Source organism: Megalops cyprinoides, chromosome 14, assembly GCF_013368585.1.
Source record: "Megalops cyprinoides isolate fMegCyp1 chromosome 14, fMegCyp1.pri, whole genome shotgun sequence".
NCBI lineage: Eukaryota > Metazoa > Chordata > Actinopteri > Elopiformes > Megalopidae > Megalops > Megalops cyprinoides.
Window position 1 is genome coordinate 13,824,876 of NC_050596.1, and position 14,343 is coordinate 13,839,218.

The following is a 14,343-nucleotide window of genomic DNA, read 5'->3' on the forward strand; positions in this document are numbered from 1 at the left end:
TTCCAAATATGAAAATCCCTACACAAAACCCAGATAAACCAGTTATAATGACTAGTATAAAAAATTCCACTTACCACCCCCTCTTAGTGTCAGCTGTTCACAGAATCTCTAAATGATCCTTTTTTCCTGTTCATGATGTCCAAATAAAGGGTCAACATCATGGCCAGATGTGATCCCTTTGGACTCCAAGCTAAAGATCAGTCCTTGTTATTTGAGGACGCTTCAGGCACCCAGTAACATGAGAAGTGTAACAGACATGGAGTTGGATCACATTAGAAATGAAATTCATTCAAGGAGGAAGAAGCAGAAGAAGTAACAGCCTGTTGACTTTTTCCAAATTTACAGATGTGTTTAAGTGAAACAATTACAACCTGTTCATAGTTTGTGATTGGCAGCATCCTCTTTGCAATTCATGTTTAACACCACAAAAGCCCAAAACTGATTTTGTTGTAGCTAGCAGTGCTTTGAAAAGGGGCCCCTCAAAAAGCTATTAGTTAAAGCTAATGATGTAATGTCAGTTACAGCACATTATTGCTTTAAATAAATTAATTTAAACCACCATGCTTTTAGCTTATTTTTAGGTTTGATCAAGTGATATTGGTTACATTTCCTTATGTAATCATCCAGCAAACTTTACACACAAGTTCCATGTTGATATAATGATTTTGATTTACAAATGAATTTCTCTATAGTCTTGACTTAAATTTCAAATGCATTTTGCCTGCTGTGAGTGAGTGAAAGCCCCCTCTAGTTTTTCCTGAACTCTATCCCCATCATATGACATCACATGATGATACTGCAGTGTCATCCAATCAGTTCATCATACTCACCACAGCAACTGGTTGCATTACAAGACACACTATCCAAAAATTGGTAGGTTTCTGACATTAGTCACACAAGTATCCAAAGTCCCAGTCAGACAAGTTGATGCCTTGTTGTAAGGCAACTGTATAATTGGTTTATAGACATAATGCTAAAAATGACAGTCAATAGGAGATTCTTATTCTGAGATGATGTGCTGGCACAAATATCTGGCAATTCAACATGTTTCAATATGGTCTCCCAATTCTTATTAGAACAAACTATGTTCTGTTGGACAGTAATATCAAATGATTATTATAGAGTAGAATATGAAAGACTTTACAGGGAGTGAGACTGAGGTGAGAGGGGAAATCTCCCAGACACCTCTTTGATGAGACACAACATACCTTCACCCAGCCCAAAGTATCCCGACACCACTTGATGGTTCAATTATTTTCCGGGGATTGAAAGACAGCGTCATGAAACAATTATTTTCACTTAATATTTAATTCCTTGAAACCTGTAATTAGCTAATGATATCCTTCCGCTAGGCTATGGAAATGTCGGCGTTGGGATGAACCGCTACCAATAGCAGTTTTAGCACAGGCAGCTTGGTCCTGCAGTGCATGGCAGGCTAAGCCCACTGGACTGACGCTGTACTATTCCTGTCAGCTTCACACATGTGATTCATGGAATACAAACTGCAAACATCATGTGGTTTATAGCTACTACAAACTGTCAATACAGTTTTGATGCGTTATCACTGAGCTTAGCACCTTGCATAAGATTTGGAGTTGGTGTGTTACTTAAATTTCACACATACAGATGAAAACACAAATCATCAGCATCATGGTTCAGTCTCAGAGGAACTGCTTCCTCCCCTTTATTTCAAAATCATCAGTGAATAATGAAATTACACACTTCTATTTAGTCTTTATCTCCCATATGGTTCCTACATGAGTACACTGTTAGAATGAGGACCATGTGGGTCTCTGGGAAAGACTTAGGAGCAGCAGAATGCACTGATGTGACACACAACAGCTGTACCCATGATCCTTCAGTCAGCCCGGTCCATAGGGCTTTAAAAAACCACTGAGTTTGGCTCGTCACACAGCTCAAATATTAAGAGTTTTTTTTTTTTACCATGAACGGATTTGACAATCAAATACATAAGTATGTCTCACTAATGATATGCAGAATTAGGAAACTGCTGGAGAGAGTGTTTAATGGTAATACGTCAGTTCCATTATCTTTATATTTCATTTCGCTTTGAAAATTCTATCCAAGTGTTAGCCAGTGGACTGCACAGCTGTTCCTATGATTGTCTTTTGTGTGTAATTTATGAAAAAAAAAAATATTCAACAGAGCAAACATTTGTTGGAAAGTACAAGAAAAAGCCACTTAAATATGACCTACCTTAATGTCTGTTCAAAAGTAACAATTTTCTGACATCTTAATTTCAGATGTCGAAATTCATCCTAATTGAAAATCCAGCGACTAACCCCCTCATTAATTTTTATAAGGAGTAATCAACTCAACCCCTTACTAAAGCTATAGCTCCATATAACAACTCACCGTATTAGCATAGAGTACATAAAAAAGACATTATGGATTGTTTCCTTCCCACAGACCACGCACAACTGTGAAGTGAAAGAAAGCAATGCGTCCCTGCAGAAAGACTTCCTCAGTCAGTCAGTTTTCTCACACACAAAGCAAAGACCCAGAGGTTTATCTAGCTCACATACTCTCTTCTCTATAACACTGCACAAACAATGTCCTCAGTAATGTCGCCCACACTATTAAAAACAAAAACTACGCTCGTCCTCAGTTCTGTAGAGACTCCTGAAATGGGGGGTAGCCATTGCTAGGAAGTATCCTTCGGAGGAAGTAAAGTGCTTCCAGGAGAGGGGAAAAGACACAGACAAAGCAAACAGAATGTTGGAATCTTAGCAGACGTTGCCAGTCTTCTCCGCAGCGGACTCTGGGGGAAAAACGCCCAGGGCGATATAACAGTCCAACAGAGGGGGGTCAGACAGAGGGGGCTACTGGAGGGAGGGAAGTATTCTCAGTCTGCATGATTTCTGCTCTTCAGAGTGTCTTCACTTGCGTCCAGAACCTTCTGTGTGACAATGAGTAAGCATGAGGATTACCATGTGTCCGAGAGGCCAGGCGGGTCGGGGCGATTAGAGGCCCAGGGACTTGCGGACGATCTGTTGGGCGAGGATGTAGAACTGTTCCCTGTCTTCGCGCCACATCTTGGAAGCATCCACGTTGGCTCCGCTCTCATCGTTCGGTTCTGAGATGGAGTGAAAGAGGCAGAGAAAATGAAAATAAACACCTTAAGAAAGTGTCTGAAGCACACAGGTATTGCATCTCTCTATTGATCTCTCTAGTCATGTTCATACATTCATCACAACAAGGGAATACTCACTTTGCACTTGCACGTACATTTATATTGTAAAAAAAAATGTACCTGATTAACCTCATTAGAGGCTTAAAAATGGGCTTTTGGCTGTTGATCTGGACTACATGGCCCATAAATATTAAGGGATATATAATATATATTTGTCACGTATTAAGTAGAACAAGGCAAGTTTTTAAATAATTGTTTTTTTACAGGAAATATCAGAAACAAAGCTGGCCAGCTTGGTCAAAATGAATTTACATGCAAACATCAGATCATATGCCTGAGCATGGCATGAGTCGTGTTTGATGGTGTACCATCATTGTGCAAAACTGAACAATCAGAATGACCACAAAAAAGCTCTGCTGTTCCCTAATGCTACCAAATGGTGTTTTTTTAGTCTTTAATTTCTGATAAGGAACATGAGAGATGGGCACGTCACTACAGCATAGCATTGTAGATCTGCCTGCCGCTGGCTGTAGCTCAGCGTCTGCTTTTTCTCATGGAGTCATCTGCTTATGCGGCCCACACTCCTACGTGAAAACAAAGCAGCAGTGTTTACGCCGCTAGCTGCCTTCTGCGTTTCCATTCGCACCGACCGCGGCTGGATGGTAACGTGCATTACTGAGAAAAACAATCCCATTTTCTGCTCTCGTGCAATAGGGAGAAACAACCCAGCAAACAAAGTGACATGTAGACGTGGTGTTTAAAAGCTCGCTTTTCTAAGCGAGAGGGAGACATGTTGAAACAGCAGTTCTTTCCTGCCTGTTACTGTATTGCCATGGTGATTAAAGTGATCACCATGGTAACACACACTGACCATTGGATCTTTGGGCCTTTTCCTTCTTATTGGTCCTGTGCTGCTACCATATGCCAGTCCGTTTGGGGGGTTGCTCCTGGTGAGCTCCTTTCATCTATTCTACTGACCAATATTTTTCCTTTGGCTGAAGCAAAATATATTCCCTAAAGCAAACCACATTTTTTCTTTAAGGTGGAAAAATCCGAGAACTCTCCCTTTCAGAAGTTACTACTTTTATCCCTTTCACATGTACAGTCACACCGGTGCATTTAGTCCTTTCACATGTACAGTCAAACTGGTGTGATTAGAAAATTCTAGGTAATGTTAACTTTGACAAAACATTATAAAGTATAACAAATGCAAATGCTACATAGCATAAAATAGGTCATGCTGGGTGGCAGTTGGAAATATTTTAGGACTTATGTACAAAAGGGTTAAAGCTCAGTAGGGTGCTGGAGTCTTATTCCAACAGTCTACATTAGTGGAGAAGATGAAAGAGTGTTAATCTAGATCCTCAAGTGTAGGTAGAGGTGTTGGTACAGGTGTTATGTATGTGCAGGCTAAAGTACAGGTATTGGTGTAGCATGAAGTACAGTTGCAGGCTGGAGTACAGGTACAGGTATACGTGCATGCTGAAACATAGGTACAGGTGTTGTTGCTGACGCAGAGAGGAGACCCTGGCTGGCTGTGCCCGGCCTCCTTCTGACTGAACACAGACCTGCCAGCATGCTGACCACAGACAGCAGGATCTTCTCCACGCTCTGTACGGGGCTCCACCGCTCTGCGCTGCTCTCGTAGCCCATGGGGTCGTCCCCGGGGGCGTGCAGGATGGAGATGCACACCCGGCCGTCGGGGTAGACTGCAAGGAGAGGTCCGATTACTCCCTCAGAACAACGCAGGACGAAACATACCCTCACAGTAAAAAGCATGTCAGGTACAGATTTTCTGCTGTTACAGAGGAGTGGGCAGAGCAGGAGACACCTGGCAGACAGCGACTGGGAGGGACTTCATCTGAGCTGTTCCAAGACAGTAACATGACCTACCTTCAGGTTTTAAGGTGAAGTGTCTACTCCACAGTAGAAGTGTAAACTCCAAGGGGGCCTGTTCCCTGCCTGGTCTCTCCTATGATACTGTACCACACAAAGGACCTGTTCCCTGCCTGGTCTCTCCTGTGATACAGTACCACACAAAGGGCCTGTTCTCTGCCCAGTTAGTGGAAGTATGGAGAGTGGGAAGAGATAAATCAAATCAGCTCCGTCTCTGCAGAATCAAAGCACACCCGCGGACATATCAGCCATCAAAGAACTGCTACAGATGCTATCTTCCCCTCACAGAGCACTTGTCCTGCAGGGGCCACGGCACTCATCTGCCCCCCTATCTGATAAGTCCCCCAGCTCAGCCCTGTCAGGACCCAGCTGCCTGATAATACTCCAAACAGGAAGCCCTTTATCTGGCCCTACTTCCTTAAGCATAGAACCCTTCATATTCAAGTGCTCCAACAAGCTGGAGAGTGGATGAGTGTGCATCCAGCACATAGCCCGCTCACTCTGAGCATCCCCACAGGCAAAGGTTATGCATACCACTTCAGAGAGACTGGGAATGAGGGTTTACCAACATCAGCATCTCACTGTGAAATCTGTGGTAATTTTAGGGACCGACAGTGATTGACACTTGATTCACTGCAGGTGAAACCAAACCTGCATAACATTTTTCCCTGCAGTTAGGGTCTTCCCCTGCAGGATGGGTTTCATGTGCCAGTTTCATAATTAATCCTTAATTACTGTTATTTAAAATGTGTTTTAAACAAGTCGGTCTATGAATTTGTCTATGAATTAGGTTCATCAGAATGTGGATTTGACTTGCTTTGTCTCTAGCATCTTTATTTTCCATACGCAGGTATTTAGTTTCAGTAACCAGGTGCCCGCATTTAGAATTCCATTACAATTCCGTCTTATCAATCAAGCAAATGCAACAGATTTCTTAAAGCATTACCTGCCACGCTGCAGATTACAGAAGATAAATGCATTAGCTGTCTGAGACACAATCTAATGGATTACCACCTCCTTTACTGAATGTGGAATTAAATGGGAAACACTCTGTGTCTAATTAAAATCACACATGTACACCTCATTACACCTTGGGGGGTGCACTTATGGTTGGAACAAAACCCTAAATACATGGAATGGCTCTAAACTTGGTTAAAGCACCATAAACAAAACTAACATGAAAGTGTTCTAATGCTTTGATCGAATAACCTCAAATGATATTGGGCAATTGAAGAATGATACTGGTCAGAGAGTCTCCAAGTGGAAAAACTAGAATTATTCCTGTACTGAACAGAGAAAAGTCCCATATTGTGACTCAAAATTGCACAATTTTACATACAAATGTTTGTATGCACAAACTTAGAACTCAGAGAACCATTTTCACCAGACATTTAATTTCCCCCTATGGAGATTGGAGATTACCCTCCAATCACTGTGCTCTGAATTAAACCTTGAACAAAACAGTCAGGAGGTACTCAGTAATCTTGACCTCATTAAGAATCCTGGTGGTGATTTCCTACTGTCATAGTGCTGGTGACAGAACTCCTTGGTGCGGGGACATTCCCACAACATGCACGGCAGACATGAAGGAACATTAACTGAAACAGGAGGGCTGCGAGAATAAGGAGAGCGGTACAAAGCCCACATCATCTCTCTCATTAGTCTAACGCCCTCAGCTACCCTACTGTGCTAGTTACCTTCTTACCCTAAAAACACAGAAATTGCTACCCCTTAGTATGTACAAGACCTTTTGAGGATTATTTATAAAATGGAAACTTAATTTACTACATCAGCAGTCAATACTGCAGTCATGTACACACAGAGGGAAGTAGAAGCTTTAAGACCCCAGTTTCAGTGGTGCTGAGGCCTCTGTTTCCCAGACACTGCTACTCGGTGCTTTCTGAATGGTCAAGTACAGGCTGGAAAGCACACATTAACATACACAGATTGCGCAGAAGATGACTCTATAATGGCCACCTGCACATATCAAATAGCACCGTCATTAGGATGAAGGAGTGAGAGAGGCGCAGAACTAGTTACAGTTTGGAATGTACTTGCTGCCTCTCTCTCTCTCATTATTGCTACCTTTAAAGTGTGTCAATATCCTACGGAGGCCTTGATGTGGGCTTTCTGTCATCATAAAAGCCATCTTTCATCCGGCTGAATCCAACGCATTATCCTTGTTTGGAGCTATTAGGTGGTATCATGGCAGGATTAGCACAGGCCAAGGCAAGAGAACAGGAAAAGCAGGATGTCTGAGCTGAAGGGTGGCAGGTTTATCTTTCAGGCAGATACTTCACCAGTGCAGTACCAAGTAGCAGATTTGGGTAAAACATGCCAAAAGGTTACTTTTCCTTATCCGTCTGGTGAAGTAGATCACTAGTCATGGCCAAACGCTTGGATTCAAATGCTTTCACAACAGACAGGGTGGTCTCCAGCAGCCAAATTTATTTTGAAATGGGTCAAATTTACTACATCTTAGTAATGTACTAAGATTGGGGGGGGGGGAGCAATATTAAATCTGACAATAACAGCAACAACACAAGAGATGCAAAATACAGATCATTGAACATTGCAGTTGCAGTCATGAAGGCAACAATTACAACACAGCACTTACTGTTGGGGTGGAACATTTCACAGGTGAATCTCATCTTGGGGGGGCTCAGTGGGTAGTCTGATGGAAAACTCAGGATGGCTGGAAACACACCTCCCTCAAAGCAGGTGTCTTCAGGACCCCTGGAACAGAAACCCCAGAAACACTGCCTTAGTGCTGCAGCTGCTCACAGAAACTCTGCATTGCATTATTGTCATTTGGCAGACACTGCTATCCAGAGTGACTTATATGGGTTATATTTTTAACATAATCCATTTATACAGCTGGATATTTGCTGAGGCAATTCTGGGTAAGTACCTTGCTCAAGGATACAGCAGCAGTGTCCCAGCGGGGAATCGAACCAGCAACCCTTCGGTTACGAGCTCTCCTCCTTACCACTATGCTACACTGCATCAGACCTGAAGCCCCTCACAGAAATGCCCTCCTAGAGCTGCAGTTATTCACACAGATGTGTTAGGCTCACCTCCTCACCGGCTGTGCTCCACTGAGGTAATTCCATTACCCAGCAACTTCATTTGCAAAACAATGCTTTTAAAATGTAATGTTTCGTGCAAGTTAAAATTACTGACAATACAGTTGCTTGGGATGAACATAACATAACATGATGGCAGAGAGTGCCTTAAACTGTCAGACCACTTTAAAGCCAAGGGTGGAGACCAACATTTCACAAGATTTCCACTCATGCAACAATAAACAACTTCAGCATTAATTACAAATTTGTGTCACAGTTTAAACCACCGGGACTTTTGGACATTTTTACATATGTAATTAATCACGACTTTGGTTGCACAGCAGGTAAACAAGTTTGGAGAGGCACTTCAAAACACAATGAGCCTGTGTTGAAATCTTCAAGGAGATTTAGCAGGAATGGCATACAGTCCTGTCAGCGCGTTCAGTCCCACTGCTCTCGTGAACACAGCAGCTTTTGTTCACCGTCAGGGCCTAACACAAGTGTAAATACCCATGAGGTGCAAGGCTCAGTTACTCAACAGCAGCCATGCAGGGAACACCTGAACCAGCCCACTTAACACCAGGTGCCCCACTGTACCCCCCCCCCCACCAAGCAGTTCCTCTCTTCTGCTCCGATGCCAAGCACAGTGCCGGTCAAAAGTTCGAACACACTTGATTAAGATGATGGAAAACATGCATTCAAAGACACTTTGATCTAAAGATATGCCAAAATGCTTGAAATTTGTTTGTTAGACAAATATAAGTAGTGAAGTTGATGCCTTTCCAAATTTCTTAAAAAAAAAAAAAAAAAAAACACTATTTTTAGCTACTTTTAAGAACCTAAAATATAAGATGGTCATAAGCTTGGTCACTGCATAATTCAATAATAATAATAATAATAATTCATAATTTGTGTCATTCCACAGTTCTGATATCTTTACTATAATTCTAAAATGTGGAAAGTAGTAAAAATAAAAACCCTTCCAAGAGAAGGTGTGTCCAAACTTTTGACTTGTACCATACATACATACAGACTGATTCAGAGAGAATTTACCCCCATTTAGAGAGAAATGTTACAAGGTAAGCATTAGATATGGCCATAGAGGCAGATACCCTCTTACAGCACCGTCTCCACCTGAAACGGTGGACTTCAGAAGTATCTGGACAAAGCAGACAGAACAGGTGCAGAGTCACGCCTAAGACCTTCTAACATCAATAAGCGCACTTCACACCACAGGTTACCCTGGGGAGCGGCGAGACAAAAGGCATACAGGAGCCCAATGACAGCATAAAACCTCATATTCAGCATCGGGTGGCCTTCATTCATTCGGAGAGAGCGCGCTTTCTGCCAGGGTACTCTTTCTAAGGGGTGACTAGGTTCAAAGACTGACTAAGAACAAGGGCCTGAATTTGGATTTCAGTCACTTCTCAAAACATAGTTCATTTCTGTTGGTAATGATTGAACAATGAGGTGTGCCGCCCTGGGTGTAATACATCATCTTTCAAAACCAGTGTGAGCAGATTAAAACTAACCCACACCACATCACACATAAAGCAAGGGCTCTTCTGCTTTGTTCTTCTGTTAGAGTCTTGGTACCAGAACCGCAGGGAGTTCCTCCTCTTAACACACATTTAACAGGCAAATAAAACGTTTTTTCCCCACAGGTGATCAATCATTCACTTACAGAAGGATATTAATGATTGATATGAGGACCCATCACTCTTGCCATCTAGTTTCCTTAAGAGCTCAAACCCCTGGCCGCAACACGACAGGAAGGAAGCTCCTATCTTCCGTGTTTTCACTGGCAACAATCAGTACTTAAACAAATCCCTATCTGACCAATCAATCGCTTCATGCATGAGCCGGTTTACCAAAATAGACAACGGGTAATGCTACACCCCTCATGTCCGTTATGTGCTCTGACTGGTGTAGCCCCTGGTTTTGTAACTCCTCAGTCTGGTTGTGCATGTGCCTTTGTCTTTAAATGTAAAAATTACTTTGAGTTGAGGACAAAGCAGACAGCAGGTACATTACACCTTGGCCCTAAGCTCACTCAATTTACTGCTGAAAGCCCTTGATTGTGGAAGGAGCTCTGACGTCTGGACGAGCAGTAAGGGTCTGCAGAGCGGAGAGTTCCGCTGGGATGTGGAAGCAGCAGAGGGTGCATATTAAGTAAATTGCTTTGCTTGCATGCAGACTTGCCCTGCAATGCAGTTTCCCAGGTGACTTCTCCTGACAGGTGAAGAGAAAACCCCAAACCACAAGTTGCAGGTCAGCAAGGGGAAAACAACTACAGATAACTCTGAGCACTGACAATCATTTATGTCTGGAAACACAACCCATTCACAGATATGTGTGTGTATGCATCTCACCTTTAACAGTCCCCTCTGCACACTAACTAGAAAGTTATGATCTTCACATGATAACTAAGGTAACAGGCCACATATCCTGGTACAAGGGCCCATTACTACTTAAACACAATTACTGGAAACATTTTGGTCTGCTTTCTGAATTCAGTCTAACAAGTTGAATAACCACTCCAACCCTTGTTACTAAGACTCACACCTGCTGATACCAGCAGTAGGGTGTAGTATTAAGGTGCAGGACTCATAACCCAAAGGCAGCCAGTTTGATTGTCAAGTCAGGTACTGATGTTGTACCCTCGTAAATACAGTAAGTTCTGCAAGTCTGACTGTTTGCTAAGCAAAACCATGTAATCACACAGAGCCTAGTGCCTGTGTTCAGGTTCTCAGAAGCAGGAGGTGAGAAATGCAATAGGACCCCACCACACATTCTTTCTCCCAGTGCTTTTCAGTAAGAGCCGGATTTGTGTCAGTAATTATGCCAGCTCAGCTGTTACGCACAAACAAACAAGTCCTTAGCCTCAGAAGCTGGACCGGAGCCCAAGCTCTGGATCAAGTTATTAATGTTCCTGACAGGCAAGGTGCTGCAGTAACAACTGCAATCAGCAGACCCTGCAGCCGCGTGGCCTGCGGTAGAGAATAGTGCAGCGCCAAGCTTCATATTGCGGGATTTCTACCACGAACACTGCACCCTTCCTCCAAATACCAAATGATCTACATCAGTGAAGTAGGTCTCAGTGGGTCACTTCAATCAAACTTTTTAGAGGAGCCATGGTTACATCAGTTCTGGAACAGTGCAAAGCTCATACTGAAATGATACACACCGATCAGCAGTGGCGTAAATAAACCTGGCTGGTTGTTTCAGGGCAAGAATTGCATCAAATAAAGAAATCCTCCATGAGATTTATTTGAAAGGCAAAAAGGTTGTGATGTGTGTAATCAGTTGAACTTACATGATCAAAGCTTCCCATTCAAAGAAATTCTCTTCATTAACAGGACCTGGTCAAATGCAAGAGGAGTACATGTTATTATGGTCTAAAATGTGTCACGATTCAATTACATCTTGCATGATGTGAAAGGCAGTGTCATCACTGAACAAGATAATGCATTATCATCTGCAAAATTACTCCACTGCTTAAATGATACGCCTGTCCACGGTGACTTTTATTAATTTATGTTATACAAATGATCTACATTTGATGTGTCACTACTGGGAGTGGAGTCAGACCCATGGTTTGCCCATCCTCACTCCAGAATTCTGCACTGCTGTGGAATCTACCTCCCAGACACAATGACACTCAATTACCAGCCTGTACTTAGAATCACCTAACTGAGAAAGCTTACAGTCCAGTACAGTATGGAGATTCGGTAGGAATTTTGTGGCGGAGTCAACAGTAACCACAATGATGGAAAATAAACTGCTTCAGAGTTTTAAAAAAGGCCAGCTTTCAGAACCTTGACAAAGTACTCTACTACAGGAAATACGCTGTACTTGGTGATCACAGAACAAACAGCATATATTCATGCTGCTTAGAGTCAGAACCCATGAAATGAGGCTCAGTGCTTTGATTGAAACAGTTCCCAGAGTGTCACTGAGTGCTCTTACCTGCCACAATTCCCTCTGGTGGATTCAGAGTGAGCTCTAAGGGTGGGGGCAGAGAAGAGAGAACAGCCTCATATATCACACTTCCATTTATCAAGACCTAAATGTAATGTCACACACAAACACGTGCTCAGAAGTACCTGGGTTGTTATAGGCAAGGCAAAAAAAATAATCATGTCCGAGACCTAAGAGCGGTCGGACACTAGTGAAACCCAGTGTAGATGCGTTGTTAAATCTAATTATTTTACATCTCTTGACATTACATGATTTGTAGAACAATACATGAAACAGCACTGTGTCGTTAGCGTGTGTCATTTCTCACGCTAGCATAAAGTTATTTTCAAGATGAATTAATATAACGCAATTGCACCACCTACAGAAGGTTGGTTTAAATGCAGCAACGGTATTCGCTGCATACAAACTATACTGTCTCTTTATATATAGTATTTGTCATTCCGCCTCAATTTTTGAGATATAGCGTTTCATAGCTAAGTATGCAGCTATCTTACTTGCTAGACTGAATGTGTAAAGCAGCTTGCCAGCCAGTGTACCGTTCATTACGGGTGAGGTAACAGCAGAATTTGGAATTACATTCGTTACGAAGGTGCTCGCTGTAATTAGCAGGGCAATCACCAGTATCCAGGTGTTAGCAGAAATAATGCAAAATATCACCAGCTAGTTAGCTGTCTGCGAGCTGAGACGTGGAAACATCTAGAAGTAGTTAGACCAACTACCGAAAAGCTTAACAAAACTAAGCCATAAATGGCTTGCTGGGAAACTATTCCCACCTCTCACAGGCCGCTAAACTGTCCATCTACAAGAGAAATGACTTATAAAACCTTATATCTGAATCCACTCTTTAAAAGGGATGTCTGGGCTATGAATAAATAGGGTATCAAAGACGTCACCACTGAACTGGCACTGTTGCAACACAGTGTTTCATAATACTTAGGCTATGTTAACAGAGTAGCGTTATAAGCTTGCTTGCTAGCTAGCTACTTTAGTTAGCTATATTTCACCTAGCCATGCCTGCGTACATCATGCGGGACTTCGAACCCCTTAATAATACCTTGCAAGTGTGGAACAACGTCACGTTAACAATTCCGTAAGCTAGGAAGAAATTCGCGATCGGGCGAATCGATCAGCGATCGATCCATACACCAGCTAAGTTAGCTGCCCATCTAACGTCATGTCATCCAGGCTGTACTCCTAAAATGACAGTAACAGTCGGCCAGCTGACGTTAGTTACAGCCATACTCACGTTTATACTCAGCCATCAGTCTTTTTAACGCAGTGCCCGCCATTTGAGTCTGCTCGATTACAACTGCGTCTAATTCAGTTAATCGGAATAACGGGCTAGTCGAAGACCCAACCACTTCCGAACAATCGCAGCTGGTTCTATGTTGTAAATATAGCTACACGTATCCACTTCCGGTTATGAAAAGTTCTCCAAGAGAGAATGCGTGTTAGTTCAAATAACTGCAGCGCCACCCGTCGGAACGCCATAACATTTTCTGATGCAGCTAAATCCTGTTCATGGATTGCGGTTACTCCACAATAAATCTCTGTAATTTTGCATTCAGAAGACAGAACAAGAGATATGCATCGCTGTTTTGTAAGGGCAGTGTCATGGTTTGAACCCCTTTGCCAAACGCTTTGATTTTTTTTTTTTTTTGCTTTTTAGTATTCATCCGATGTGTTATGTTGTTTTAAAAAAATGATACCTGTTGGTGAAAATAACATTTTGTCTTAACAAATGTCTTAAATAACAAATGTCTTAAGAATTAGCATTGTTGTAGAAAGGGAAAACAGGCAGTTTATATATACACAGTATGTAACAGAAAAAGCTAATTTAGAGTACAAGAAGGTGGCAAGAGTGTATTCTGAGATATTTGTGCATGCAACTCATAAGAAAACTGATCTTCACCAACATCCTCATGCTTTGTCTTCCGTTTGCATTATTGTATGCCAATGGCTACCAAAACATTTTCTAGAACTTTTAGCCTGTATCAGGTTACACATCCTGAATCCAGGCATGATTTTTCACACCTTCATTCTGTAAGCTTTTGTATGCCATATTTGTTGTTTGCTTGTCATGAACCCAACGAGAACTTTCCATTCCAAAAAGGAGAATGAAAGCAGTACAAAATATTAATTGTATCTCTGTTGGAAAAACTGCCATTTATTATATTTTGAGAAAAGAATTTCCTTGCTTTTAGAGGGTATCAAAGTACTTTTTTCCAATGAAGTTTTGGCTTTAAT

General features: G+C 42.2%; 1 protein-coding gene across 1 annotated transcript; it reads right to left on the bottom strand.

The window, feature by feature from the left end:
• Positions 1-1,930: 1,930 nt before the first annotated feature.
• ube2g2 (ubiquitin-conjugating enzyme E2G 2 (UBC7 homolog, yeast)) lies at positions 1,931-13,492 on the bottom strand. The gene is made up of 6 exons (XM_036545966.1): positions 13,343-13,492; positions 12,085-12,120; positions 11,432-11,477; positions 7,668-7,786; positions 4,723-4,863; positions 1,931-3,097 (listed from the first exon to the last, which is right to left on the bottom strand). The coding sequence occupies exons 1-6, from the start codon at positions 13,383-13,385 to the stop codon at positions 2,985-2,987; spliced, it is 498 nt and encodes a 165-aa protein (XP_036401859.1). The 5' UTR covers positions 13,386-13,492; the 3' UTR covers positions 1,931-2,984.
• Positions 13,493-14,343: the final 851 nt, after the last annotated feature.